We start from the raw sequence: 27,233 nt of genomic DNA, 5'->3' as shown, positions 1-27,233 counted from the left end.
AATACTAGGTAGAAGCAGAAAAATATATGAAAAGATTAAAAATCATTACTGCTAGAACTGATCATATTAGTAAGTGAAAACCCAAAGGATATGAGTCTTGGGCAGTAGAAAACATGTATTTTTCATATACTCTGAGTCATGTTATAAAGTAAAAAAGAATTATACTCTATCATTCTATAACCATCTCCTTTGCAATGCTTCTAGTGACTTATAAAAATTTAGGAATAAAAGATAATAGCTTTAACTGTTTGTGGGTGAAAACACTGTATCTAAAGTAAACCCAACACTGGACATCATAAAGAGCAGAAAAATTTTATTATTCAGTTTAAGGTTATAAAAATTTTGCCTTTGCTTGGTCTCATAAATTTTATCAGTCAATTTCTGAGGGTTTCAAGTCAGTCTACAACTTTAAGAAGCATTAATGATCCCTTCTGTAGCAAACCATGCATTCTATATAGTTCATCAATATTAAATATTACTCTTCCAATACCAAGGGATTTAAATACCATGAAAATGATAGCAATCTCCATAATCTTAAAAGCTAGGCAAAACTAATGTCCTCATGGTCCAATACAGTGCAAAATGTGACCAGGTCACTAGGTCAACATACTAATGTATAACTTTAATAATTTCTAGCAGCAAAACACCTGGAATAGCCAATAACAAATGTTCTTACTAAACTGTAGATTAATTTCTTTGTATGAAATAATTTTTAAAGTACTCTAAAATATTGTTCAACTGCACACAAACATGAAAGATATCAAAGATCTTGTTTATCTCCACTTTTCTCTGTGGAACCAGGTGCACCCAGAACCTTATTAGTTTCAACAAAAACAGATTCAAAAGCAGCTTCCTGTTCATCCAAAGAGTTAGCAGCCGTGGCTCCTTTAATTAGTGTTGGGTTGGTAAAAGACTGTTGCTGCTTGGAAATTTTACTCGCTTCCACTGTTTTTCTACCTCTTCTTTTACCAAGAATCTTAACATAATTTGCAGGTATAAGTCCTGTTGTTTGACCATCAACACTGGCCAAAAGCCAACCACGAACTTTGGGTTGTTGTTCTGATGGGGGAAAAAAAAAGACAGCTTTGTAATTATAACACACTTATTAATAATATTAATGATAAAATATTATGTAAAAATCTGTAATACTTTAACAATAAAATATAGAAACAAATAGCAACACAGGTATATTGAAAATCAAACGCTGAGTAGGCTTAATCATTCTGTTTTTTTTTTTTTTTTTTTTTAAAGAGATGAGTCCTGCTCTGTTGCCTAGGCTGCTCTTGAATTCCTGGGCTCAAGTGGCACCCTACCTCAGCCTCCTGAGTAGTTGGGATTATAGGTAGGTACCACTGAGCCTGGCTTCAGATCCATACTGATAATTTATATTTTTTATTTCTTTCTACCCTGAAGAACATAGAGTTTGTATCAGTTGGTCTATTCATTTAGTATGGAGGTTCAGTCCTTCATAAGCTGAAAATTAAAATCAATGTGTTTCATATTTTAAATTGGAATCTAAGAAATGGCTATTTCATTCTTTCTCAATAATATGTTGGGGCAAGTATAGAAAATAAATGTAGGCTGGGGATTTAGCTCAGTGGTGCCACTGCCACCTGTCTGGTAAGCACAAAGTCCCAAGTTTGATCCCCAGGATCATGGGAAAAAAAGAAAAAAAGAAAGAAAAGAAATGTAAACTTTTTTTTTTTTTTTTTTGAGAGATGTGATCTTATTATGTTGCCCAGGCTGGTCCTGAACTTCTGGGCTCAAACAACCCTTCCCTCCTGCTTCAGCCATCCAAGCGGTGTTATGGGCTCATCACCACATCTGGTTTTTAAATATATATTTATGCAGTGTGCGTGTGCATTGTGTGGTACTGGTGGCTGAACCGTGGCCTTCAAAGTGGGCTATATCCTCAACCCTTTTAAAATTTTTTTGTTGTGTTGTTGTTCATTTTGAGACAGGTCTTTATATGTGGTTCAGGCTGGCCTTGAACTCCTGGAGATCCTTCTGCTTTAGTCTCAGTGCTTATAGTGCTCAGGATTATAGGTGTGTGCCATCATTCGTGGCTTTTTAAATTTTTAATTTAAATTTAAATTTTTAAATAGGATCTTGCTAAGTCACTACATTGGCCAGCCCGGTCTTGAACTTGCTATCTTTCTTTCCACAGCCTCTCAGAGTGCTAGGATCAGAGGCATGCACCATCATGCCTGGAACAGTCAGCTTTCTTTATATACTCAGTCACAATGTAAAATTCATTCCAGGGCCGGGGATTTAGCTCAGTGGTTCCACCCCACCTGCCTTGAAAGCACAGGGGACCCGAGTTCGATCCCCGGTACAAAAAAAGAAAAAAAAAATTCATTCCATATAATTTTGATAAACATTCCTAAAGATAGTGCTGCTAATTTTAATTCAAGATGGGCAAAATCTTGAAGACCTCAGCTGTCTCTAGCTATAAGACAGAAAGTTAAAGGCAATACTCAAAGCTTAAAGTAAGAAAGATTAATGACAGTTGTATATTCAATTCCATGTGACATTTCCCCATCTATTTTATCCATATCTTTAAAAAGCTGCTTAACTGTTACAATTTTAGATCAGCATTTTAAATTAGGCATAAGATTTTTATGCTTAATTGTCTATAGTAAAAGAGATTAAACATTTAAATTAACCATGTCTGTAATTCATTTTACTCCAAATGCTCAAACATACTTTAAGCAAAGGAAGAAAGCAAAGAAATAAAGCCAAGGTGTTAAGAGGTGCTCTTAATTGAAGAATAATGAGATAAATTTTATTCTGAAATACAACATAACTGAAAGCCTTCTTAGCTTTAGCCTTTATTTTTATTTTAATAAAATTTTTTTTGTTGTTTTTTGGAGACAGGGTCTCACTATATAGTTCAGACTGGCCTTGAACTCACTATGTTCCCCAGGCTATCCTTAAACTCATGGCAGAACTCCTGCCTCAGCCTCCAGAGAGCTGGGACTACAGGTGTGCATCACCACACCTGGCTTTGGCTTTATCCTTTATTTAGATTAACTGGAAAATCATTATCAGTGTTGTTCCTGTCTCTAACAAACCTTAAAAATAAATCATTCTTTTGAGATCCAAAACAGTAAATTGCTATATTTATTAGAAGACATAAGTATAATACCTAGGAGTCTTGGTTCTATTTTTTTATTTTTTTGAGACAGGGTCTCACTATGTAGTTGAGACTGACCTGGAACTCACTGTGTAGCCCAGGCTGGTCTCGAACTCATAGCAATCCTCCTGCCTCAGCCTCCCGAATGCTGGGATTACAGGCGTGTGCAACCATGCCCGACCGAAGTCTTGGTTCTATAAATGAAAGGATGAGGCAGAGTTTTAGCAATCTGCTCTAAACTTTTTCAATGATAGGGCCGGGGATGTAGCTCAGTAGCACCATGCCTGCCTTGCAAGTGCAATGTCCTGAGTTCAATCCCGAGTACCAGAAGAAAAAAAAAATTCCTGTGCACAAACTTTTCCAATGATCAAGGTATTTTTGCGCTGTGTAAAGTGACTAAAACCAGTGAAAAGATGAAGTTTCCATTAATAGCTATTCCCATGGAAAAGTTAGCTCAAGTAGTCAAAAGGTTCTGAAAAACAAACCTATACTGACAATTCAGTTCTATCATAGCTTTGTGAAACTGGACAACCTACTCATCCTGAGTCTCAGTTTCCTCCTGTGCAAAACAGGAACAGGATAACAAAATGTGACTTTCTGAAATGATTGTGTATTGCCAATAACACACAAAACTAAAAAATATAAACAAGCCGGGCGTGGTAGCGCATGCCTGTAATCCCAGCACTCAGAAGGCTAAAGCAGGAGGATTGCTGTGAGTTCGAGACCAGCCTGGGCTACATAGTGAGTTTCAGGTTAGTCTCAACTACATAGTGAGACCCTGTCTCAAACAAAAAACAAAAAACAAAAAAACCTCCAAAACTCCTTGTCATCCCTACTAGGCAAAGATGAAGGAAAAGGCCATTTTGTGTGGAGCCATTAAAAACTATTAGTGACCTGGTCCAAAAATAAACTGGAGATGTACACAAATATCTAAAGTTCTCTAATACTTCATGACAATAATTCTTAAAATACTCATGATGGACTTCCTAAAGTAAACACTATTCAAATAATAAAGAAAGCTAAGAACAGATAGGATTTGTAGATGATAATTCCTTTGGATTTACATTTAGTACTTCATGTTTTTGTGCGGGGATTAACAAACTTTGGAATTCAAGTGTGTTGAGTGTATAAGAGATTATACAGAGATTTTCCTTATCTCAGTGAAATATTATTGGAATTATTTTCTTGGGGGGTTCTCTGCTTTAGATTTGGAAGGTCTAAACTGACATAGAAATTCTAGTAACCTCAACATTAACAATAAACAAGATCCTTTGTTGCAGTTTCTAATATTAAAAATGTACATATGTAAAAATTTAGAGATTATTTCAATAATTTGTTACCTTTGAGCGCTAAATTTAGCATATCACCAGCACGGAATGAAATTTCTTCTTCAGACATTGCAGCAAAATCATATTCTGCTCTAGCAACTACGTGGTCATCCTCACCATTTGCCCAACTGGTGTTTTCTATAAGCCAAATTAAGAATTAAGAACAGGTTAGCAAAGCTTGCAAAAGGAAAAGGCAGATGTCTCACTGATTATTTCCTGTATTGTGGATATGCTTATTTGCCAAGAGAAAAGTCTTCCCCTTTTACTAAGTGAATCTTAGATATAGAATAGATCCTATAATCAACAATATGTTAGGTAAGCATATTTACTATTATAGCTCTTACAAACATTTCCCTTTTCTTTAAACTCCAGATGCCTGGTCCCTTACTTTAAGCCTAGGGTTGGCAATTTTTTTCTGTTAAGGGTTAGATAGTAAATACTCTTGACTTTGTAGCAAAAGAGGCAAAATAAGGTATAATATGCAGCCACTTATACAATGAGAGGAAAGGAACATTTTTTGATAAAATTAAAAATATAATGAGTTTTTTTGGGGGGCAATATAGTTCTATAAGAATGAAAAATTCTTATCAAGTATTATAAACTAGCAGTGTCAAAGGCAAACTTCACATATTTATATGCTCAAAAGAGCATGATATTCCATTTTCAGGTTCACCTGCAAATATTCATTTGTTAATGCTAATTTGTGATGAAATTTGAGGTACTTCAATTTTTTTTGGTACCAGCGATCAAACTTGGGACCTTGAGCTTGTGAGGCATCTGGTGGAACCACTGAGCCAAATCCCTGGCCCACTTCATTTTTGAAAATTTCTTTTCACACAAACAGGTACTGCTAAATCCTAATTCATGAACTTGTGGTTTTAATTACACACTACTGGGGATATTAATAGACTAGAATATAATTCAGTCAAATTCTTCTCTTGATTTTGCTTTTTATCATATCATTATATTGCAAATTAATCACTTCTAAATGGAGATAATATGGAAGGTCCTTGGGCCAGGGATTGAGCTCAGTGGTGCTGCCACCTGCCTCGCAAGTGCAAGGTCCTGAGTTCAATCCCCAATCCAAAAAAACAAAAACAAAAACAAAAACAAAAACAAAAACAAAAACATTAACTGCACAGTTAAATGGATCCCAAAATATGGAATTTTCCTTTGCATTTGCATGGAGGTTCAAAAACTACTTCTCACACTGTAGTTTGAACTTAGAAAACTTATCTACTGAAAGGTGGGAGTAGAAATCTTGAGTTAAAGCAACATGAGTGGTTGTGAATCAATGTGACTTTTGTCAAAATAACTTCATTCCAGCATAAATAATGCATATAACCACTGTTCTGTTTCATGGTTTTAGGTTAAATTCGTTAAGAATATTATTAAGTGGGGCTGGGGATTTAGCTCAGTGGTTATGTCGTTGGCCTCACAAATACAAGGTCCCAAGTTCAATACCCAGTGCCAAAAAAAGAGATTATTATTATTAATTTTTGTCTTTTCAGTACCATGATGAAGTCTTTTTTTTTAAAAAAAGAGATTAAATCTTAGTAAAAGCTGATTTCCAAAGCCATTAAGTGTTAAGTGCTTAATAATAGTGATTGAGGGTGATTCTGTTGATAACAATTTCAAAAAAATAAAACTTAGCCTTTGTCAAGCTACTGAACTGCTATGTGGTAGGGAGAATTAGGATCTTTAGCTTCTACATCTGACAAAAACACATAATGGTTATATCATATGACTAAATTAAGTTTTTATCTCCCTGCTGATGAATAAAACAATGAAATCTCTAGACTTAACTGACTCCTTAAACAACTGAGCAGAATCAGTATCTGTTGGGTCATCATGAACCAAGGTATGTCATTCAACTAATTTGCCTTGTATTTATTTCCCTTTTTTAAAGTTCTGAAGATTGTGTCCCATCTCTGACTCTGCTCATGTTAAGCAAGTGCTCTATCACTGAGCTATACTCCTTACCCCTTATTTGCCTTGTTTTAACTTGTCTACATTATTCCAAATGTGGTCACTATTTTGGTACTGGGGATGGAACTCAGGACTCTGTGCTTTTGAGGCAGGCGGTGGCACCACTGAGCTAAATCCTCAGCCCCAAATGCTGTCACTTTAAGAAACTGTATTAATAAGGCCTCTTACTTTCTCTGGACATATTTCTTTGGTTGTTGGAATCACTTTCATTGACTAGCTAACAAATAAGCCTTTCAGAAATTTATTTTGGTTGCAGCTTCATTCCCACCCCATTTTTTGGAGACGGGCTCACTACATGGTTCAGGTTGGCCTTGAACTCAAGATATAGCTCAGGTTGGCCATGAACTTGTGGCAATTCTAACTGCCTCAGTCTCCCTAGTGCTGAGTTGACATCCATGTGTCACCATGCCCAGCAAGCTAGTCTTGAACAATCTTCCTGCCTCAGCTCTGAGTCCTGGGTTTACAGGTGTGTACCACCATGCCTAGGCTCTCATATTCTGTTTTACACTGGTAGGAAATTTGCTGTGATTGTTTCCATTTTAAAATTTTATTTTTTTGTGAGTTGGTTCTCTGTGCATAGTGCTCAGTCTGATGACGCTGGTGTACATTATACTCATTTAAATGGCTAGTGTCACTGCATAATAAACACAATGCTTTGCCATCTAATTCAATAACAAAATAATCCTTAAAAGGATGTTACATAAAGAATTCTTTCTTGGTGTGCTATGTACACATTCACAATGAAAAAATTATGGTATAACAATGTATGTAGCACTCTATATGCTGGCAAGTTATTAATTAAGTTATAGAGCTTTGTAGTGTGTGATAATAATGAAGAGCCTCACATAATGGCCTCTGCAAACCAGTCAACTTGTTTACTGTACAAAAGCAGCCCCAAATAATAGGTACATGAATGAGGGTGGCTATGTTCCAGTAAAACTTTATTGACAGACACTGAAATTTGATTTCACCTGTCACAAATTCTTCTTCTTCTTCTTCTTGAGATAGGGTCTTGCTATGTAGTTCAGACTGGCCTTGAACTAGCAGCAATTCTCCTGCCTTAGCTTCCTGAGTGCTGGGATTATAGGTATGCGCCACCTGCTCAGCTAATTCTTCTGATTTTTAAGATTAAAAATATTCTCAGATCTAATTTCTTAAAACAGTGAAGCAAAATAAAAAGCTAAAACCCATATTGACTATTTTTTCCCCTCCTTCATTCACTGCTATTCCTTTTTTCTTTTCACATCTTCTGACTTTCCTTGGCTCTTATCCCCTCAAAAGTTTCTATTTCTTCTATTCTACCAAAGTTACTGGAGTTTAGTGAGCTCCAATTGCCAATCTATTTCTTTTTCAGTTCTCAATCATATCTTGCATCATTTATCATCCTTCTCCTTTTAAGTTCCTCTGTACATCTTTGCTTCTCAATGCAGCAATGATATGGTTCTACTTCTGTTCTTGGTGATTTTCATCTTAAGCTCTCTTCTCTTCTATTTTCTACCACAGTAATATAACCACTATTTCAACTGTCACTTCCACGTGGATGAATCATAAATCAGTTTTTACTCTTTTCCTAAGATCCTGTCTTGCTATTTACTTTTGTGGTACCAAGGATGAAACCCAGAAATGCTCTGTTGAGCTACACTTTCAGTCTCCTTTAAATTTTTTTAAAATTTTGAGATAGCTTCCCACTAAGTTGCCCAGGCAGGACTTGAACTTGAAATCCTCCTGCTTCCACCTCCCAAAGTGCTGGGATCATAGGGGTGCACCACTATGCCTGACTCTGTCTTGCCTTTTAAATTCTCTCTGAAACTTTCTCAAGCTCCATCTGAATGTCCTGATGGCACATCAAATTCAGTATGACACAAATCACTGTATACTTCCATCTTTGTCCTCTGCTACTCTAGATTTGCTATAGCCACTCTGCCCTACTTTCTGTTCACACGACATGCTAGGCACACTACCACTTGAATACCTCTGCAACTTTGCTGTTCCCTATGCCTCAAAATATTTTTCTCTCAAATAGCTGCAGGGCCTGTTTCCTCACCTCCTTTGGGGAGGCCATTACCGACTATATGTAGTACCACAACCTCTCTTCTTCCTCCTGGCATTCCCCAACATTCTTCCCTGCTTTGCTTTTTCTTCCTATAGCACATAATTTCCTTCTGACTTACTATATAGTTTACTTTTCTTTAAAATTGTCTCCCACTATTACATTGGCAGAAAGGCAGGATTTAAAAAAATCTGTTTTAGGGCTGGGAATTTAGCTCAGTGGTGCAGCCACCTGCCTGTGGTTCCGAGTTCAATCCCTTGCACAAAATAAATAAAATAAAATAAAAAATCTGTTTTAGGGCCAGGGATTTAGCTCAGTGATGTAGCCACCTGCCTGTGGTCCTGAGTTTGATCTCTTGTACAAAATAAATAAAATAAAATAAAAACTGAGGAAAAAAAAATCTGTTTTATTCACCACTATATCCCTAACTCCTAGAACTGTGTCTAGCATGAATTAGACACTGAACAAACTCTGGTTGAATGAATAAAACATCCTTTTATTAACCGAAATTTAAAAGCTAAGGGCATTTTGTTTCCTTTTTTTCCCTTTATGTATCACGTCTAACCACTGACCAAGTCCAGTGAATCTATTACATCAATCCCGCTTCTCACACCCTAATTTGGACCTTTAGCATAACTGATACCCCCAAATTAATATTAAGCATCTTCTAGATGTCAGATTATTAGATATTATGAATACAAAGGTGAAAACCCAAACCCTTTATAAATCTCGCCATCTAATTGCAACTTGTTTTAACCTCCACTGATAGAAAATGAACACAGTATCATAATGGCAGTTAAGATCTTTTACTAATGGTCTTCAATCTAATTCAATCAGTCTAATTTCTTACCCTTTTGCCTTACTATCCTATTTAGTACTATAGGACCAAGTGCTGAACACATTTTTTCTTTTTTTTAACGTACATATTTTGTTCAAGTTGTTCCATCTCCCTGACAGTCTCTTCTTTTTCTCATGGTCCTGGAGACTCAAATTTAGTGCCTCATGTATGCTAGGCAATCAGTGTGCTACAATGAGCTACATCCTTGGTTCCCTTTATCCCTTTTCTAAGTGTTACCTATTTTCCAAAAATGTAACTTTGATGCCATTTCTTCCTAGATAACAAAGCCAAAAATGTTAGTTTCACTTTTCTAGCTCTCTATAGCAGCTGACAAGGGTAAGGAGTTGACATGTTTCTTGTTCTACCTTATTAAATAGCTTATTAAAGTCATGTGACTTTGGACAAGTGATTTATCTGAACCTCGTTTTTCTTGTAAAATAAGGTTTATCTTTCTGGGCTGTTAGAACAATTACATGAGATTAAAATACATAAAATATCTAGCACAGTGTACCGCAAGAAAAAAGGCTCAAAACACTATGTGAGTTCCCAACTGTCATAATCTTTACAAGCCTTTCTTCCTCATTTTAATTACCTATATACTGTGTCTTAACCATTCCCTCCCAGTAAATTTTTGAAAAATAGCTCCACAGTACCAAATTCTGTATACCATAGAGAGTACTTAGATAATGTGTACAGATAAAAAGAACAAACAATACATAAATCAGCAAGCTTGTCTTTGTTATATTCTCCTGTTCTAGTTCTAAATGCTTAGCAAGATAAAATTGGATCAGACAGCAAATAAAAAGAATATAGGGTCAGGGATTTAGCTCAGTGATACTACCCCTGCTTTGCAAGTGCAAGGTCCTGAATTCAATCCCTAGTTATGGGAAAAAAAAAAAAAAAAAAAAGCCAATTTAATAAATCTGTTCTTAAAATTTCAAGTTGTTACATGGCTTCTGAATTAGTTCTCCTCTTCTTCTTACCTGCTACTTCATCACTGTAGGTAGACAGCAGTTTCCAGATGAGATAAGGACCACCAAGGATAACAGCAAAGAACAAGAATATTGGCCAAGATTTTGCTGAGTTAACTGCTTGGTCCTCAGTACCAAGACAAGCCACAGTTCCTTCACTTTCTGCCCACAGGTCCTCATTCTCAGAGCCTCTTCTTAAACCCATCATACGTTGTAACCGTCTATAAAGATATCTTATAGTCCTTACTAAGGCAAAAGCTGAAAAAACCTTTGTGAAGTGTATTTTTAGTCTGGAAAAGTGATTTGCTACATCCAATACAGCCCTGAAACTGTTATAGACAGCTGAAAAGGTAGCATCCATCATCATACTGACGGAGGCAAATGCATGTACAATACTTTCAATGGACTGAAATGCACCTCTGCTACTTTCTTCAGCTTGTTGAACAAATCTACTAGGTGGAAGATCATCTACACGGAGGCGATTATAGCCCAAACTATTATATCCATAACTATAAGGGCTATAGTTTCCATAAAATGAATTTCCATAGGTGCCATATCCAGAAGAAAATGAACTGTAAGTAGGTCTGAAAGTGTTCAAAGTGCTGCTTCCTGTCTGCTGTGATGGCCTTGGAAGAATAGGTGGGGGCACTCTGGTAAGTGTTGGTTGTCCAGGTCTTGTCAATAAAGTAGGGCCCAAGTCAGCAGATCTAAAATGAAAAAGAAATTCAAAATAGTTATTTAAGTAAACAATAAATTCTATTAAAAGTAACTATTAAATATCTACGGCATGTCTACTGTATGACAGATTATACTGAAAATGTTGTAGGAGTGGTCACTCATCTATGATTCTGTGATTCTGCTTTCCATTGGTTCAGTTACTCCCAGCTAACTGTGGTTACCACAGTAGAATAAGATTGTTTTTTTTTGGTACCGGGGATCAAACTTGGGACCTTGCGCAGGCAGGTGGCAGAAAGCAGTGTATCTTTGATGGTTAAGAAGAGGACTAATTAAGGATTAGTTCAGTGCTTAGATGCCCACTGTTAAAATAAACTGAATAAGGTAAAGTAGCTGACTAAACTGCTATTTTGTTTACTTGTACTGGCATTATTTAATATTCAAGCTATGGTTTCATTTTACAGACACTATCCACTGTCTCAAGATTAAAAGTACTTATCTGTCCTTGAACCTAAGTAGCACTATTTATTAGTTTTATAATAAAAACCCAAGTGCTGCCACACTTTTCTTCAAATTTAAGAGGGTCTTGGCTTTGCATTTCCATAAAATTTTTTGACTACAGCTTGAAGCTCTACATCTCTTCTGCCACTGCCCCCCCAAGCTTATTGTGATTGTTTGGGATTATACTGAATCTATAGGTTAATTTGAGATAAATTAATATAGTTATACTACTATAGCCATAAACACAATAAATGATCCATTATTTAGGTTTAAAGATTTTTCTCAATAATGTTTTATTTATTTATTCATTTTTTGCGGTACTGGGAATCAAACTTGGGCCCTTGTGCTTGCAAGGCAGGCAGGGGGACCACTGAGCCAAATCCCGGCCCCAATTATGTTTTAAAAAATAACTAAGTCTCAATAATGTTTTTATATGTTACTGTGTGGAGGTGTTGCACTGAATAAAATTGATGAGAGTGGGTATCCATCCTTGTTTCATTTCTGACATCAAAGGAAGGGTTTTCAATGTGTCCCATGAGTTGTTATGTTTGTTATAGATCTATTATAAATTTAGTAGTTATTTTTATTACCAATTGCTGAATTTTTATCATGAATGACTGCTAAACTTTATTAAATGATTTCTCATCATCTACCAAGATGACTGTATACTTCTCGTTTATTCTAATATGGTGAATTACATTATCCCCTAGCACTTGTAGTACCAGCCATTGAACTCAGGACCTTGAGCTTTCGAAGCAGGCAAGGCGCCACTGAGCTAAATCCCTGGATAATTTGCAAATGTTAAAGTTACCTTAAAATTCCTGAAGTGAAACCAAATAGGCCATGACATATTGCTAGATTTGGCTTGCCACTATTTTGTGGATTTCTTTTTTTGTTTTGTTTTTTTTCAGACAGGGTCTCACTATGTAGTTGAGACTGACCTGGAACTTACTATGTAGCACAGGCTGGTCTCTAACTCACAGTGATCCTCCTGCCTCAGCCTCCCCAGTACTGGCATTACAGGCATGCGCCACCACGCCTGACTTTGCTTTTGTGGATTTCTTTTGGGGATTATGGGCATGCTTCATCAAGCATTTAATAAACAATGTCAAGATAAAATTCACTTACTTAAAATGTAAGATACAATGATTTTTAGTATATGCAAGGAGGGAGCTCTGGTAGGAAGAGTGGCAGCCATGTGCCAAGACGCCCAAGAGGAGGGTCAGCTTGGCCAAAGAGGCGGCAAATAAGGAGTCCAAGAGGCAAAAGTAGAAACAAAGCCAAAAAAAAAAAAAAAAAAAAAAAAAAAAAAAAAAAAAAAGGCAGCAGGAAAGGATACATCTTTGCACAAAAAAGTGCAAGCAAAAGTGAAAAGGGGAGCAAAAGGAAAATAGGCTGAAGTGTCTAATCAAGAAACTAAGGAGGATTTACCTGTGGAAAATGAGAAACTAAAACAAGGACAGCACAGCCTTTGATGAAACAGAAGCGATAGAAGCCAAGTCTTACTAATCACACACAGTTTTTTAGTAGCTATAGAAAATTTTTTTAAAAGGAGGGAATCCATCTCATCTCATCTTTTAAGTGTAAATGATTTTTTTAAAGAGGAGAAATCATTTACTGGTTATTTTTTTGGTACAACTAGAAAATAGTGGGATACTGAATTATGGCAGGCTTTGTCTTGGGTGTCAGCTTAACATTCCATAGGTGGGGGTTAGTTTTATATCCTGCAATAGAAAGCATACTAAATGGCAATTTGGAGCCACAGTCATGCATTTACTGTGGTTTGGATATTATAAATGACTTTTATTCCCATGTTGCTTTTAGTAGAATTGTTGCCTATAGAAAATTACTTCCTAATCTTTGCTCTGTCAGAATCATGTGTATTCTATAACACCTTTGGTTGTGGTAGTCTAGTTTGCCTAATTTGATTAATGTGCTATGAAAGATCGACAATTTGAGTATGTAGTATATATGATATGAAATTGTGAATCAGTGGAACTTAAGTAATTACTTTATCAGCATTTGAAAATAATGGTACTTAATCCTCTTATGGAAAATTTGCCCCCAAATTTGAAGCTGGAAAGTCACTGGAATAACTGAAAAAGAAACAATACATGGCCTTTTAGATTTTTGGTATATGTGTTAAGAACTGTATACTAAGTGAAATGTCTGTATCAATCCTCAGCACAACCAATAAAAATCTCAAATATGGAAGACAAAAAATATACATACGCAATTATCATTATGTTTAAATTCTGGGATTTTTTTCATTATCCCCCAAAAGAAGACACTTTTTTCAGGAACAACTCCTCATTTCTTGACCCACTTCCAATTCCAATTTGGTGGTGGTATTAGGGATTGAACCTAGGATCTTTGCACTGCACTACATTCATAGCCATTTAATTTGTTTGTTTTTGAGGCAGGGTCTTATAAAGATGCCCAGGCTATGCCTGAACTTGTATTCCTCCTGCCCTGACTCAGTCTCCCAATGTGCTAGGATTATAGGTGTGTGCCACCATGTCCAGCTCCTATTTCTTTTTTATTTTTATTTTTATTTATTTTTATTTTTTTGGTACTGGGGATCAAACTCTGGACCTTGCGCTTGCAATCCAGGCAGCGGCACCAATGAGCTAAATCCCTCTCCCATTTCTTTTTTATTTTTATTTTTGGTACCAGGGACGGAACTTGGGACCTTGTGCTTGTAAGGGAGGCAGCAGAATCTTTGAGCTGAATCCGCAGCCCTCCAGCTCTTATTTCTAATCTTTGGTAATCACTCATTTATGTTCTGTCTCTATAAACTTGTCTCTTCTGGAGATTTCAATTATAGTTGATTCTTGTTAAGGTAGTTATGCCCTATTAAGTTTTTTGTGAATGTTAATTTAGCCAATACTGAATCACTATTTCTAGAAGAAACAAAGGTTTAGGTTCCTGCAAGTTTCAGGTCACATCATCAACCCAATAACACATATACTTGCTTTTCTAATCTGTTTGGCATTTCTTAACCTAATGAAATTGACATGTCAGGATTAATAGTCACACCTGCACTATGGTTGTTCATGAATGACTATGAAAGTATAAGGTTTTAGAGCCAATGATGGCTGCACCCTGGTGAGTGGAAGCGAAGGTTGCAGTGAGTCTTAGAGTGGTGGAGGAAGAATGCAGGAGGTGAGTCTAAGGCTCAAAATGGAGAATCATAAACCAGATGATACTATCAGGGAAAACTTAATTGATATCATAGCCAGAAAAGTTAACCAACTTTCAGAAACAGACAGGAGTTTACCTGAACATGGATCAACATATAATGGACTTAATGCAGCATTCCGTGGCCTAATAGCAAATAGAGTCTTTTTTGGTGCACCTTGCATGTGACAAAGGCTCATACAAATGCTGGGTTACCAATGGAGGTGATCTCATTTTTGTCAGAAAATGCCTCTTACACAAGTTTTGTAAGTTTACCTCTGAGTACAGGTGATTTGATTATGAAACCCTTTACCAAGACAGCCAGGACTGGTTGGTTTAGTTTTTGGTGGCCGGTACCCTGCTTTCTTGGCTATTCCTGTGAAGGGCGCCCTAGCAGCCAAGTATCAATCAACCTTGCTATCAGAGAAAGGAAACATTTTAAGGTACTAAATTAGAATATCCAAGCCTGTCTTTAGGAAGCTGCTATTTTCAGACTGTGTTTGCAGCATATCTTGAATCTAGACAATATAAACTACTTATAAAGGCTCTTTAGATAACCAAACTGGGCCTAGAAATTCACTGATTTTGGGGGGGGGTATTGGGGATTGAACTCAGAACCTTGAGATTGCAAGGCAGGCACAGTGTCACTGAGCTAAATCCTCAGCCCCTGATTTTTAACCAAATATGTATGCAAAAATAAAACAGTGAAAATAACCAGTCTCTAACGCTAAAAATAAATATACAGTTGTAATTTAGTACATGAGGTACAAGGCTACATAGGGAAAAAGGCTGAACCTTAGTAAAGACTACCCATTTAAACAAAAGTAAAGACAGGGTTGTACTCAATTGTACAGTGCTTGTCTGGCATGCATGAAGCCCTGAGTTCAATCCCAAGCACTGTGCCAAAAAGGAAGCAAGCAAGCACGCAAGCATAATTTCTCTGTAAAAAAACAGATAATGAGGTTTTATGGTAAATGAACTCATGATTTGTTAGTGTTTTGTTATAGGCTTCTTTCCCTTGGCATACATGTTTCCAAGGTTTACCCATATCATGGCATGTAACAGTTCAGGTTGTGTATCCTTATTTGAAATGCTTGAGACTAGAAGTTGGAGTTCAGAATCTTTCTTCAGATTTTAGAATATATTCATATACTTAATGAGATATCTTTGGGATGGGACTCAAGTCTAAACATGAAATTTACAAATGTTTCATATGTACCTCATACACACAGCCTAATGATTATTTCATAAAATATTTTTAGTGTACTCAATTTTGACTGAAACCATCATATGAGGTCACCTTGAGTGGCTCGAGACAGCACATTTTTGAGTGTCTAGGAAGGTCATAGGGGTTTATCTGGATCCTTTGTTTCTGGTTCTTCTGTGATTTTTTTTCTAGCTGCCGCGAGGTTAGCAGCATTTACCTACCATGTTCTTTGGTCATGATGTTTCTGCCTGGGAGCCGGATGACACTGGACTGAATCTGAATCTCTTAGCCAAAATAAGCCACTCTTCCTTTAAATTGTAGGTTTCAGATATTTTGTCCCAACAACGAAAAGCTGACTAATACAGAAAATTAGTACATACCAGAAATGGAGGTATGCCTGACCAAGGTGTCTTTGGAACTGGTTTAAAGCGGGAGTTCTGAAAGGTTTGGAGATGTGTGCCATCTCCAAATAGAATGAGGAAGATGTGGAGAAGTCTTAAAATGCTGTAAGCAGAGCTTGATTCTGGAGGGAGCTCAGAAGATCTGAATGCTGACAGGAATGAGACAGTAAAGACTGTGTTGATGAGGTTTCGATGGAAATGAAGACTCTATTAGCAATTGAACTAGAGGCCATTCATGCTACATTCTGGCAAAGAATTTGTATATGTACTGTCTGTGCCCTAAAATTTTGTGGGGCTGAGTTTAAAGGTGATAGACTAACTGATCTACTTGATCTAAGCCAAAAGGCTGAGATTAGACTAACTGATCTGAGGGAGAAAATTTAAAGGCAGTCCAATGTTCAGGCAATGGCAATGGCAGTGCTGGATGTTTGTAGCCAGATGTATAGTGAGAATAGGCAGGATATAACTAAGTAAATATTTGAAAAACTTGCAGTTTAGCTGTAAAAGAAGGTAAGATGGCTTAAGAGATTAGTGCCATTAAAATGATGCCAAATGCTGAGCACTGTGGTTTATACCTGTATTCCCAGCACTCAGAAGACTGGGTCACCATGAGTGTAAGGCCAGCCTGGGGTACACAGTGAGTTAAAAGCCAGACTATCAAAAAGGAGGATACACAATGAGAAAAAAAAGGAACACTACCCAGAGAAACTCTGTCAAAAAGGAGGAGGAGACAGAAGAGAAAAGGGCAGGACCGGGAGAGAAACAACAAAGCCCTTTATAGTAGGACTACAGGAAAGATGCTTTGAGGGCATCAAAGGAATTAGCCAGACCCCACCAATCATGGGGGTGTGAGAGCGTAAACTCCTTTCACAGACTTTGCTTTGAGAAAAGAGCAGCAGAGTACCCTGTTGACAGATTCCCCAAGTAGGACCCCGGCCCAAGCAGACCCTCTACCCATATCCACAGCAGCACAGATATAACAAGAAGACAGAAGCCACCCTGTTGCTCTCACCACCACCCTGTTTATCAGCCAGCCCCAGGCCCACCACCCATGGGACTCTAAAATTTTCCATGCTCTTGAGCAATGTCCTCCTCCCCTAACTAAAATGCCCCATATTAACCACAAGCACCCTCCTCTCAGGGCCAACGGCCTTCTTGTCCTTGGCCCATCTGCACCCAGGTGGCAATAAACTCATTCCATGTTGCTTAGACTTTGCCTGCCTTGGTGGTCTCAACTGTGCCTCAGTCTGACCTTACACCTGTACCTTGCTTTCACAGAGCTCCCTAGTAAATTGCTTCCCCAGGATTTATTTCACTGTAATCAACTGTGCAGGCACTGAGAGGCCACTACAACTATGGTTCAAAGGTATTGCTTGAACTGGTGGCAGACCTTGGCATCATCTGTGTGATGCTGGGTTTACAGGGATACAGAATGTAAGTGCTGTAGGGTCATGGAAACTTCCACCCAGATTTCAAAGGAAAGCCTGGGAAGACAGGCAACATTTGACTCCCTGCCAGCAATCCCTGAAAGATGTGTGAAACTATGGGAGTGAGACCTAAGCTGTAATGGAGAGGCAAGAAAGTTGAAGATGTCAACAACTTGGAATGTCTGTCAAGAAAAGCTGTAAGTGGTAAATGGTGCCAGCCTAAGAGAAAAACTATGTGAGCTGCAACTGTCCAAGTCCTCTGGAACTCATATCTAACCACCACGTGCTAGATGCCAGACATGGAACCACAGGATTTAATGCTTGCCCTACTGGGTTTTGGTTTTACTTTAATCTGATTCCTTTCAATTCCCCTATTTTTTTTTTCCATTTAGAGTTGGAATGCTGATGGTAACATATTGTATCTTGCAAGCATGTAATGTGCTTTTTGCTTTTTGGATTTTATAGGGGTTCACAGTTAAAAAGTTTTTCTTGAGTCTCCAAGATTTTAGACTTTTGAGTTATGATAGGACTATTGTAATTTTGGGGAAAGAATTAGTGCATTTGTGGTTGTATGCAGGATAGTTACATCATGTTAGAATTATGATATTATTATCTCTTTGGAGATTAAGTATGGATTAAAGAGATGTAACTCAGTGACAATCTGTAACATCCTTAACTAAGCCACTGTTTTTATACCTGATTCTTCCACGAGAGTGGGTGTGGAACAGATAGAGGCAACAAAAAAAACCTGTTGTAGAAAGAGAGAGAAATGTGGAAAAAAGGAGAGAAAAGTACCTCTTAAATTCTTACTCAAATAAACTTATCAAAAAGCCACAGACACGAAGAAGTAAAAACACTAAGTAACCAGGGCAATAAAAATCAACAATAAAGATTCACCCAAGCAAAAACTAATTTACTATAAGTAAAACATCTAGATTACAATTGACAGATAAACAAAGCAATATCATCTGTGAAAATTCCACGACATAAAACATTCAAATGTGGAAAAAAAATCCATTAGAAATCTTACACATGATGCTTATAGACACAGGAGATATCTTGCAATTGAGAGACAAGAAGAAAATTAGTCGCTGTACACTAATGAGTAGAGGGGAGATACAGAATTTGGGAATTTCACTTTAAGTAATGGTAGTAGTCTAGGGAATCAGATTAACCTTTCAACTGAAAACAACTTGAAAAGCTGGAAAAAAAACTAAGAAAGGATCTGTTAAAAGCATTAGAAAGCAAGACACTAAGCAATTTTAGAGTCAAGATGCAGGAGGAAAAAAGAACCAGTTTCACATTTTGCAATGTTTCTCTAGGACCAATTCAGGAAGAGATGGCTGACAAGATAAGAAACTGGGCAGAGCTTTTAACAAACTAAGACAAGCTAAGACAAGCTAGGGTTCTGAACTCTCGAGTGGACTGTAGTAAGCCTCACACTTAAGACTGGGAACTCAAAGGGCTATATATGCTAGTAATAAGGGTAAAAAGGTTAATAAGAAATAAACCAGCCCTGGTAAGGACAACAGTTCCAAATTAGTTCAATCCTTAATTGGATTAAAGTAATCCTAGAGGTTCGGGTCAAAAGTAAAATTTCCTAAGGATACCTCCCCCCATATGCTTCAAATTACCTTAAATTGTCTATATACCATATCTAGCTCCCATTAAAAAAATAATTGGACCTCTATGATGGCAAAATTACACATTCTAACAAGACAATACAAAGAGCATAATTTATAGGGGATCCAGAAAATATAGCATTAGACAAAGACTACAAAAAACTGCTTACTATTAAAAATGAAAAAAGAGAACATTGAGATTTATTTTTCAGCAGAGAATAGAAATCATTAAGCAGGGTCAAATGGGAATTCAAAAACAAACAGACCCCAGAAAAGCCCAAATCACCAACCAATAAAAAATTTACCCCCTACAAAACAAACTATGGTTGGTTGGTTACAGGATGCAGGATATATTATTATTATTATTATTAATTTATTTTTTGGTACCGGCGATTGAACTCAGGACCTTGCACTTGTGAGGCAGGTGCAAGGCCACTGAGCTAAATCCTGGGTCCTCAAACTATAAAATTTTAACACAAAACCAGAATAGTACAAAGAAAATAACTTTCAATCTCACCTAGGAACATATATGCAAAGATCTTAAAAAAGATTTTGAGGTTGTATATTTGAACAGTCAGAGCTAAGCAGAGTTCATCCAAAAATGCAAGATAATTTATCCTTAGAAAGTTAATGTGTAAGCCACATTTTCACATTTAAAAGAAATTACATATAATCTTAACAGATTCAGCAAGGCCAGTTATAAAATTTTACACTTCTTCATAATAGAAATCTGAGCAAGGTAGTGAGAGGTTTGGCAGGGTATATGTATCGAAAACAGAAAGCAAATATCTCAGTACAACACAATGATGCTAATTCAACTGGCATTTTTTTTTTTCCTACTGGCTTATTTGTAAATAACAGGATTATATACATGGAACTCAGGAGTTTGTTGTCAGCCTGGGCAAAATAGGAAGACCAGTCTCAAAATTATAAAGCTCTGTGATTTAAGACAGTATGGTGCTACCAAAAAACAAAACAAAACAAAACAAACAAAAAAACCAGACAGATCAGTGGAAAAAGTCAAAAAGTCCTCCAAACCAGAACTACACATTTAGTGTAGTTACCTGATACAGGATAGATGGCATTATAAACTAAGATGTAATAGATTACTCAATAAATGTTGCTGAATATGAAAACAACACTGAGATTCCACCTCACCCCACAAAGAATGGCTTCTATCAAGAAATCAACCAATAACAAATGTTGTTGGGGTTGTGGAGAGAAAGGAATCCTTCTCCATTGTAGGTTGGAGTGCAGACTGGTACAACCACTATGGAAATCAAATATGGAGATACCTCAAAGAACTAGCATTAGAGGTTCTATTTGACCTAGCCATCCCTCTCCGGGTATCTTTACAAAAGAATTAAAAGAATCATATCACAGTGATATATGTGCACCTATGTTTATAGCAGCACAGTTTGTAATAGCTAAAACTTGGAAACAGCCCATTTGCCCATCAGTTGGAGACTGGATAAAGATGTGGTTTTTCTATAAAATGGAATATTACTCAGCCATAAAGAATGAGAAATTAATCATTCATAGGAAAATATTGAAGATAGACTCCTAAGTGAAATAAATAAGTCACACATGTATAAATTCTCTGCTGTGAAAAACTATAATGGTACATAATATCCTAATGGTATTAATTGACAATGTGAAATAGGAAGAAAAGGGCTAAAGGTGTAGGGGAAGTGGGAAAGGTAAGGGAAAGGAAATAAGGGAAAAGAAAAAAAAATGAGAAAATGAAAAAATGGAAATAAAGTATTTGTAAATAGGGAAAGGATGAGGGGGTGGAGGGAGGGCAGGGGTAAGGGGAAAAAAATGAGAACCAAGACCTGTCATGTAAAGGTACAAGATCCCAATGATGAATGTAACTGTACTGTATACCTAAAATGTACCAATAAACTCAATGAGAAAAAAAATATTGCTGGGATGATTTGTTAGCCGCATGGAAAAAATTAAATTTCTGACTTCACATTGATTTTGGTACATCAAAGTCACTTCTTGGTGATTTAGATTGGAAGGTGAGAACTGGGGATTTAGCTCAGTGGTTCCACCACCTGCCTCACAAGTGCAAGGACCCAAATTCTATCCATACAAAACAAACAAACAAACAAACAAAAAATTGAAAGGAGAGAAAGCTAGAATATTAAAAAAGAGGTGAATGCCTATAATCCCAGCTATGAGGGCAGCTGAGGCAGGAGGATCAGAGAAGTTTGAGGGTCTAATGAGCAACTTTGTGAGATCCTGTCTCAAAGTTAAATAAAGCAAGGCTGGGTATGTTGCTCAGTGAAAGAGGACTTGCCTAGCATGCATGGGGTCATGGCTGCAATTCCTAGTACTGCAAAATTATACAGAAAAAAATTTCCTGATCTAGGTAGAGGTGATTTCTCTGAGAAAAAGCACAGGCAATAAAATGTGACAATTTTGGCTATATTAAAATATCTATACAAAAAATAGAACATAAATGTAAAGGTGGCAAGCTACAGGTTGAAACGTATCAATAAAAATATAAACAAAGTATTCTTGAGTCAAGTATGGTGACAAACACAAGGGTGAGGCAAGAAGATAATGAGTTTGAGGCCACCCTCAGTAATACAGTGCCTTTTTTTTTTTTTTTTTTTGAGACAGGGTCTCACTATGTAATTGAGACTGACCTGGAACTCACTATGTTGCCCAGGCTGGTCTTGAACTCACAGCGATCCTCCTGCCTCAGCCTCCCGAGTGCTGCGATTACAGGCATGCGCTACCACACCCGGCTACACATAGCTTTTCAAGACCAGTCTGCACTACACAGTGAGACTGTCTCAGAAAGATATTCTTACGAATTCATAAGCAAAGAAAGTCAATAGGAAAGTAGGCAACCATAAAAACGAATACATAAAAATAGTTCATACATGATTTAGTATGTTTTTAAACTTTAGTCGAGGATGGGGCACACCTGTAATCCTAGCACTAGGGAGGCTGAGGCAGAAAGATAGAAGTGAGTTTGAAGCCTGCCTGGGCTATCTTAGTGAATTCAAGGCCAGGTTGAATAATACTGGGAAACCCTATCTCTTTTTTTTTGGTACCGGGGATTGAACTCCGGTCCCCCTATCTCTTAATTAAAATAAAACAAGTAGGTAATGTGTTCACCTTATAGATCATCCACAGATTTAGAGCTCCTGTTTTGGAGTAGCTTCTCCAAATCTCAGCCAGATATATTAGCTAAATTATGCTAGAAAAAAAACGCCAAGTATATAATTTTCCAGTTGCGTAAAAGTGACCTTTTGGGCTTTCAACTTCTCAGAGGAGGTAAACAGCTTTTACGAAGGACTTTTGCTCTCTACTGGAACTGGGCAAACGCTCTCTACCGTTACGGACCGAGCCTACAAAGGGTCAGGCATTGCTGCCACAGGGTCTCGCAAACAGAAACGGAAGAAACCGCCCCCCTTTCTTTCAAGTACTTGCACTATGACAGGCGCCCAGAAGCTCCTGGGGAAGCGTCAGTACCAGGCAAGAAACGACTGTCACAACTGAAACTCCCTCCGTAGGCACGCGGACCCCAACTCCATCCCACCCGCTGCCCGAGGTGGGAATAAACTAAAGCCGGGACGCGACAGCCTCCTCGGGTAACGGCCTCAACAGCCTCCTGCCAAGTCCCCGCTCTGGCCCACAAAATTCAAGCTTGAAGAAAGAATCCCACACTCACTGGAAAGTGGGGCCAGGTCCTGGTCCTGGCCCGGCCCCCGGAATTCGGCGGGTCTCCCAAGGTTTCGGGGGAGGCGGCGGCTGGGACGCCATCTCTCAGCCTCCGCTCGGCTCCCACTCTCGGCCGAGGCTATTCTGGCCGGGGCACAGTCGCTGAACGCGAGCCAGGCACAACGGGAAGAGCACCGAACCCTCCACCCGCCCACTCCTGCAAATCAGGTCACAGTTTGTGGTATTTTGCCAGCTGCGACCAGAGGGCGAGCGGATACTACGAATTCCCGGGAGGAAGTACTCTCTTTTTATTTGCCCCTGGACAGCGTTTCGGTTCTAAACCTGAGGTTAAGGACTCATCGATATTTCTGGCGGCGGCTACAATGGCCTAGACACTGAGTCCAGAGGAAGCCTCTCTGCCACTAGCTCACACAGGCTGGAAGTAGGGCCCTTTGCACTCCAGCACTCGCAGGTTAGGAGGGGTGTGAGACTGCAAACCAGGCTGTTTTTCAGTTTGCCTACCGACAAGCCGAGGAGGTCACTCAATCCTTGGGAACAGGTAGTACTTTCGTGGTATAGCTCTCGTTTCCTAGGGGAACAGAATTGCTAGACGCAATAAGTGCGTTGTCTTTAGTCTTCCCCCACCCCATTCAGAGCCGGAAGGAGTTAAATCTCAGGCTCCTGCATCTGGGAGGAAGGTAAGGGGCTAGGCTCCGAGGCGAGGGCTCCCTGACTGGGTGCAGGAAAAATGTAACAGGATGGAGTCTTTTCTCTCTTGCTGGAGCAGCTTTATTAGCCTATCAAAGAGAGTAAGATCTTTGCGTGGGCAGAACGGACTCGAGGATAGATCTTGGGATGAACTTTCCAAGAGCTCAGGATAGATTCTGAAGCTAATTTTGTCGGTACCCGGTGAAGTTTTGGATACCTCTGTCCCTGGAAATCCACACCTCACCCCTACGCTATGGGAGGAATGACTTCCTTGTGTATGGAAATGGATTTTAAAAGATGTCACAGTGTCATATTCAGTCTAGTCATTGTGGTGGGTTTTCTCATGCCCTGTGCCTTTCCGCCTTTTCTGTGAATGGTCTCCATAATCGTCCGAAAGGTGAAAAATCCTTCCTCTCTCATTTAATCAGAGACTGAGCCTAGTTCTGGTTGGCTTGTGGAGAAGGGATTTAGTCCCAGATCTTGTAGGGACAAGTGGGAGGCAGTGTTGATGCAACTTGTTCCAGAATTCTCTCTGTAAAACATACTCACAAAGAGCAGAAATCTTAGCATTGGCAAGGAGCAGTAGAAAATTTACAGCGTGAGAGAACATTTCTCAGTACTTGCTTTAAAAAATAATAACTCTGATAACGGAACAAGGATTTCTTTATGAATTCCTTTCATTGCATCGATATGAAACGAACAAATTGAAGGTATATTTTCTACTTTTAATATTAATGTGACTGAGAAGAGGCTCGATTATTGCTGTTGAAAATGGTTTCTAAAGGTTGATAAATCCGTAGCTCCAATTGTTAACACACAGAAACTTTTTAAAAAGGTTTTTTTTTTTGTTTGTTTGTTTGAGATTTTTTTTTTTAACTGCAAAATATTCAGGACAGGAGGTTTTGTAATTTTAAACCGGTTCGGGAACTTCTCAGAGTCATAAGATCCTTATGTGTTGTTTATTGACTTTGCATGATACCTTTATTCTAGTGAACCTTCTGGAGAAATAACATTCAGTCTTTAAACCCCAGGAAAAGAACGTAAAATTTTAGCTGTTTAAATCCCCAGGAAAAGCTTCTCTACAAAGTGACCTTTTTAGAGCATTTACTGTTTTATTTATTGGAAGAGGTTATTTTTTTCACTCTGAGTTAAAGTTTAATTCCGAATTAAATCAAATCCTTGACGTTAACTAATGGCAAGGAGGAGAAAAAATAATTTCATAGTTTAAAAGATTAGGTGAGCACAGTGGCATGTGCATGTAATATCAGGAGGCTGAGGCAGGAGGATTGAAAATTCCAGCTCAGTTTGTACAATTAGTTTAGTGAGACCCTGTCCTTAAAAAGATTAAGGGCTGGGCTGGGATTTAGTTCAGTGGTGCTGCTGCCACCTGCCTGGCAGGCTCAAGGTCCCAAATTCAATCTCCAGTACCAAAAGAAGAAGAAGAAAAAAAAGATTAAGGGCGGGAATGTAGCTCAGTGTGAAAATGCGCTGGGTTCAGTGCCCAGAGCAACACACACACACAGACACACACACACAGACAGACACACGCACAGACAGACACACACATGGGGCGGGGGAGGAGACTGATTCACCTTTTCTCTTTTGGGGAGTGCAGGGGATGCACTTTAAATGCTTATATTCAGTCCCTTGAAGAATCCCGGTCTCTTCTCAGCATCAAACTAACCGTAAGTGGGCTGAGGGAAGGGATTCAGATCTCTTGTAAATAATGACTTGACCACACAGAATCCATTATTTAGAGGGTGTTCTCATATATTTATGTACTTTCTTGAAAATACTCTGGAGCCCATATACATTTAGGGAACCCTGAGTGTTTCCTAATCCTAGCATCTGAAGGTTCTCGCTGGTGTGTCCAGATAAGGCAGGCTGCTTCTTTTCTTCTCACTGCTATCACATCATGAATTAGAACCCAGCCAATCTTTTTTTTTAGTAGTGACTGTTGAACTGGTGAAGAATTCTGTGGAACTAATATATCTCTGGTGAAGAATTTTTTCTGGTGATTTTTTTTCTAGTGACGAATTCTGTGGAACTAATACATCTCTTCCTGGTATTTTGTGTCAAGGATCCGTTTCTCTTTGAGTGGCCCCAGATATTTAGAAATTTACAAGTAAATAGGTTAAGGGTTGGAGAGCACAGGCTAACTATAAGAGTCATATCTGCATATAAACTGTTCGTAAGAGAGTGACTCTGCCATAAATTTTAAGCAAGTTCATTTGAATTATGAAATTGCACAAATTGAAAGGTGCTGCTTCCTTTATATGACTACATTTATACCATTCCAAACATTGACATGCAGTTATTGTTTTATAAAATATTACTAGTTTATTATTTAAAGTATTGTGGAGTAATTCACTAATCAGACCTATTTTTGCAAAAATAGAGTGATTAGGTAATTTGAATTTTTAGTACCCTTCCCTCCTGGCAACAGGAAATTTATGTTTGATTGCCTCCATTCTCTACATAGTATTTTTTTTGTTCAGTTTGTTCAAATTGGAAAATATGCAACATTTTAGGCAGATAGTTATTCTCAAATATTTTGTATAAGTTCTGTTGGAGGTTTTACTTGTGGGTGGAGCAAATTTTTCTCATTTTGCTAATAGTTACTATTATATCATCAAAATGATGTAGATATTTTTGACCTAGTGATAATTTGGACTTACTTTTTAAAGTATCTGGTTACTAAACTGTCATTAAGACTGGCCACATATTATGTAATGTAGACTGATCTTTTCTAACAAAGACTGTTTTCCCCAGCAAACTTTTTTATTTTTTATTTTTTGGTACTGGGGATCGAACTCAGGTCTTTGTGCTTGTGAGGCGGGTGGTGGAACCACTGAGCTAAATCCCCAATGCAAACTCATTTTTAATTTCTAACAGGAAAAATTTAATGAATTAGTTACTCTGTACTCAAGCAATACTGAATGGCATTGTTTAGGTATCTTAAAGGTAAGATTTCACTCTTTTTCATCTCTCATAAGAAGCAACCATTCTTATTTTTTTGATTGATTGCATTGTATGGTTGTCCTTTATCATATCAGAATGCTCAACTAAATTCCTTCACAATTAGAGGCCTTTGAGCCATTTGTTTTTTTATTTTTTTATTTTTTTTTCAGCTTTAATTGAGTTCATTGGTACATTTTAGGGATACAGTAGTTACATTCATTGTTGGGATCTTGTACCTCTACATGACAAGTCTTGATTCTCATTTTTTCCCCTTACCTCTGCCCTCCCTTCACCCCCTCCTCCCCTCCTCATCTACAAACACTTTATTTTCATCTTTTCATTCTCTCACATTTTTTTCTTTTCCCTTTTTACTCTTCCCCTATCCATCCCACCTTCCCTACACCTTTAGCTCCTTTCTTCCCATTTCTAAATGTCAGTAATCTTATTAGAATCTTATGCATTGTTGCAGATTATTTACACCAGGGAAACTATTTGGTATTTACATATGTGTGACTTATTTATTTCACTTAGGAGTATATCTTCAATATGTATCCATTT

General features: G+C 37.8%; 2 protein-coding genes and 1 pseudogene across 10 annotated transcripts in view; 2 read left to right on the top strand and 1 right to left on the bottom strand.

Moving 5' to 3' along the window:
• Positions 1–451: 451 nt before the first annotated feature.
• Positions 452–23,283, bottom strand: Pex13 (peroxisomal biogenesis factor 13). 2 transcript variants are annotated; one of them, XM_010609796.3, is made up of 4 exons: positions 23,017–23,278; positions 10,325–11,019; positions 4,477–4,602; positions 452–1,059 (listed from the first exon to the last, which is right to left on the bottom strand). In XM_010609796.3, exons 1-4 carry the CDS (start codon positions 23,106–23,108, stop codon positions 761–763), a joined length of 1,212 nt encoding a protein of 403 aa, XP_010608098.1. In that variant the 5' UTR covers positions 23,109–23,278; the 3' UTR covers positions 452–760. The 2 variants fall into 2 exon arrangements, with proteins under 2 accessions (XP_010608098.1, XP_010608099.1); XM_010609797.2 differs by lacking the exon at positions 452–1,059 and adding an exon at positions 3,241–3,330 and having other exon boundaries at positions 23,017–23,283.
• LOC104852221 lies at positions 14,607–15,251 on the top strand (annotated as a pseudogene).
• A 79-nt stretch (positions 23,284–23,362) lies between the features above and the next one.
• The window catches only part of Pus10 (pseudouridine synthase 10), an 83,185-nt gene continuing 79,314 nt past the window's right edge, over positions 23,363–27,233 (top strand). The window contains exon 1 of one of the 8 annotated variants that reach the window (XM_019205332.2): positions 23,363–23,565. Coding sequence is in view for 3 of the 8 variants with exons in the window: in XM_033764184.1 (XP_033620075.1) it covers positions 24,012–24,111 (100 nt within the window). In the remaining 5 variants the exon portion in view is untranslated. Of the gene's footprint in view, positions 23,566–23,597; positions 23,705–23,794; positions 23,816–23,860; positions 24,112–27,233 lie in introns of those variants that run through there. The other 7 variants (XM_010609792.3, XM_010609794.2, XM_010609793.3 and 4 more) reach the window with 7 other exon arrangements.

The sequence above is a fragment of the Fukomys damarensis genome, unplaced genomic scaffold (genome assembly GCF_012274545.1).
Source record: "Fukomys damarensis isolate Sample0158 unplaced genomic scaffold, DMR_v1.0_HiC HiC_scaffold_2, whole genome shotgun sequence".
Taxonomy (NCBI): Eukaryota; Metazoa; Chordata; class Mammalia; order Rodentia; family Bathyergidae; genus Fukomys; species Fukomys damarensis.
The sequence above is the reverse complement of the archived record's forward strand: the minus strand, read 5'-3'. Positions and strand labels throughout refer to the sequence as shown.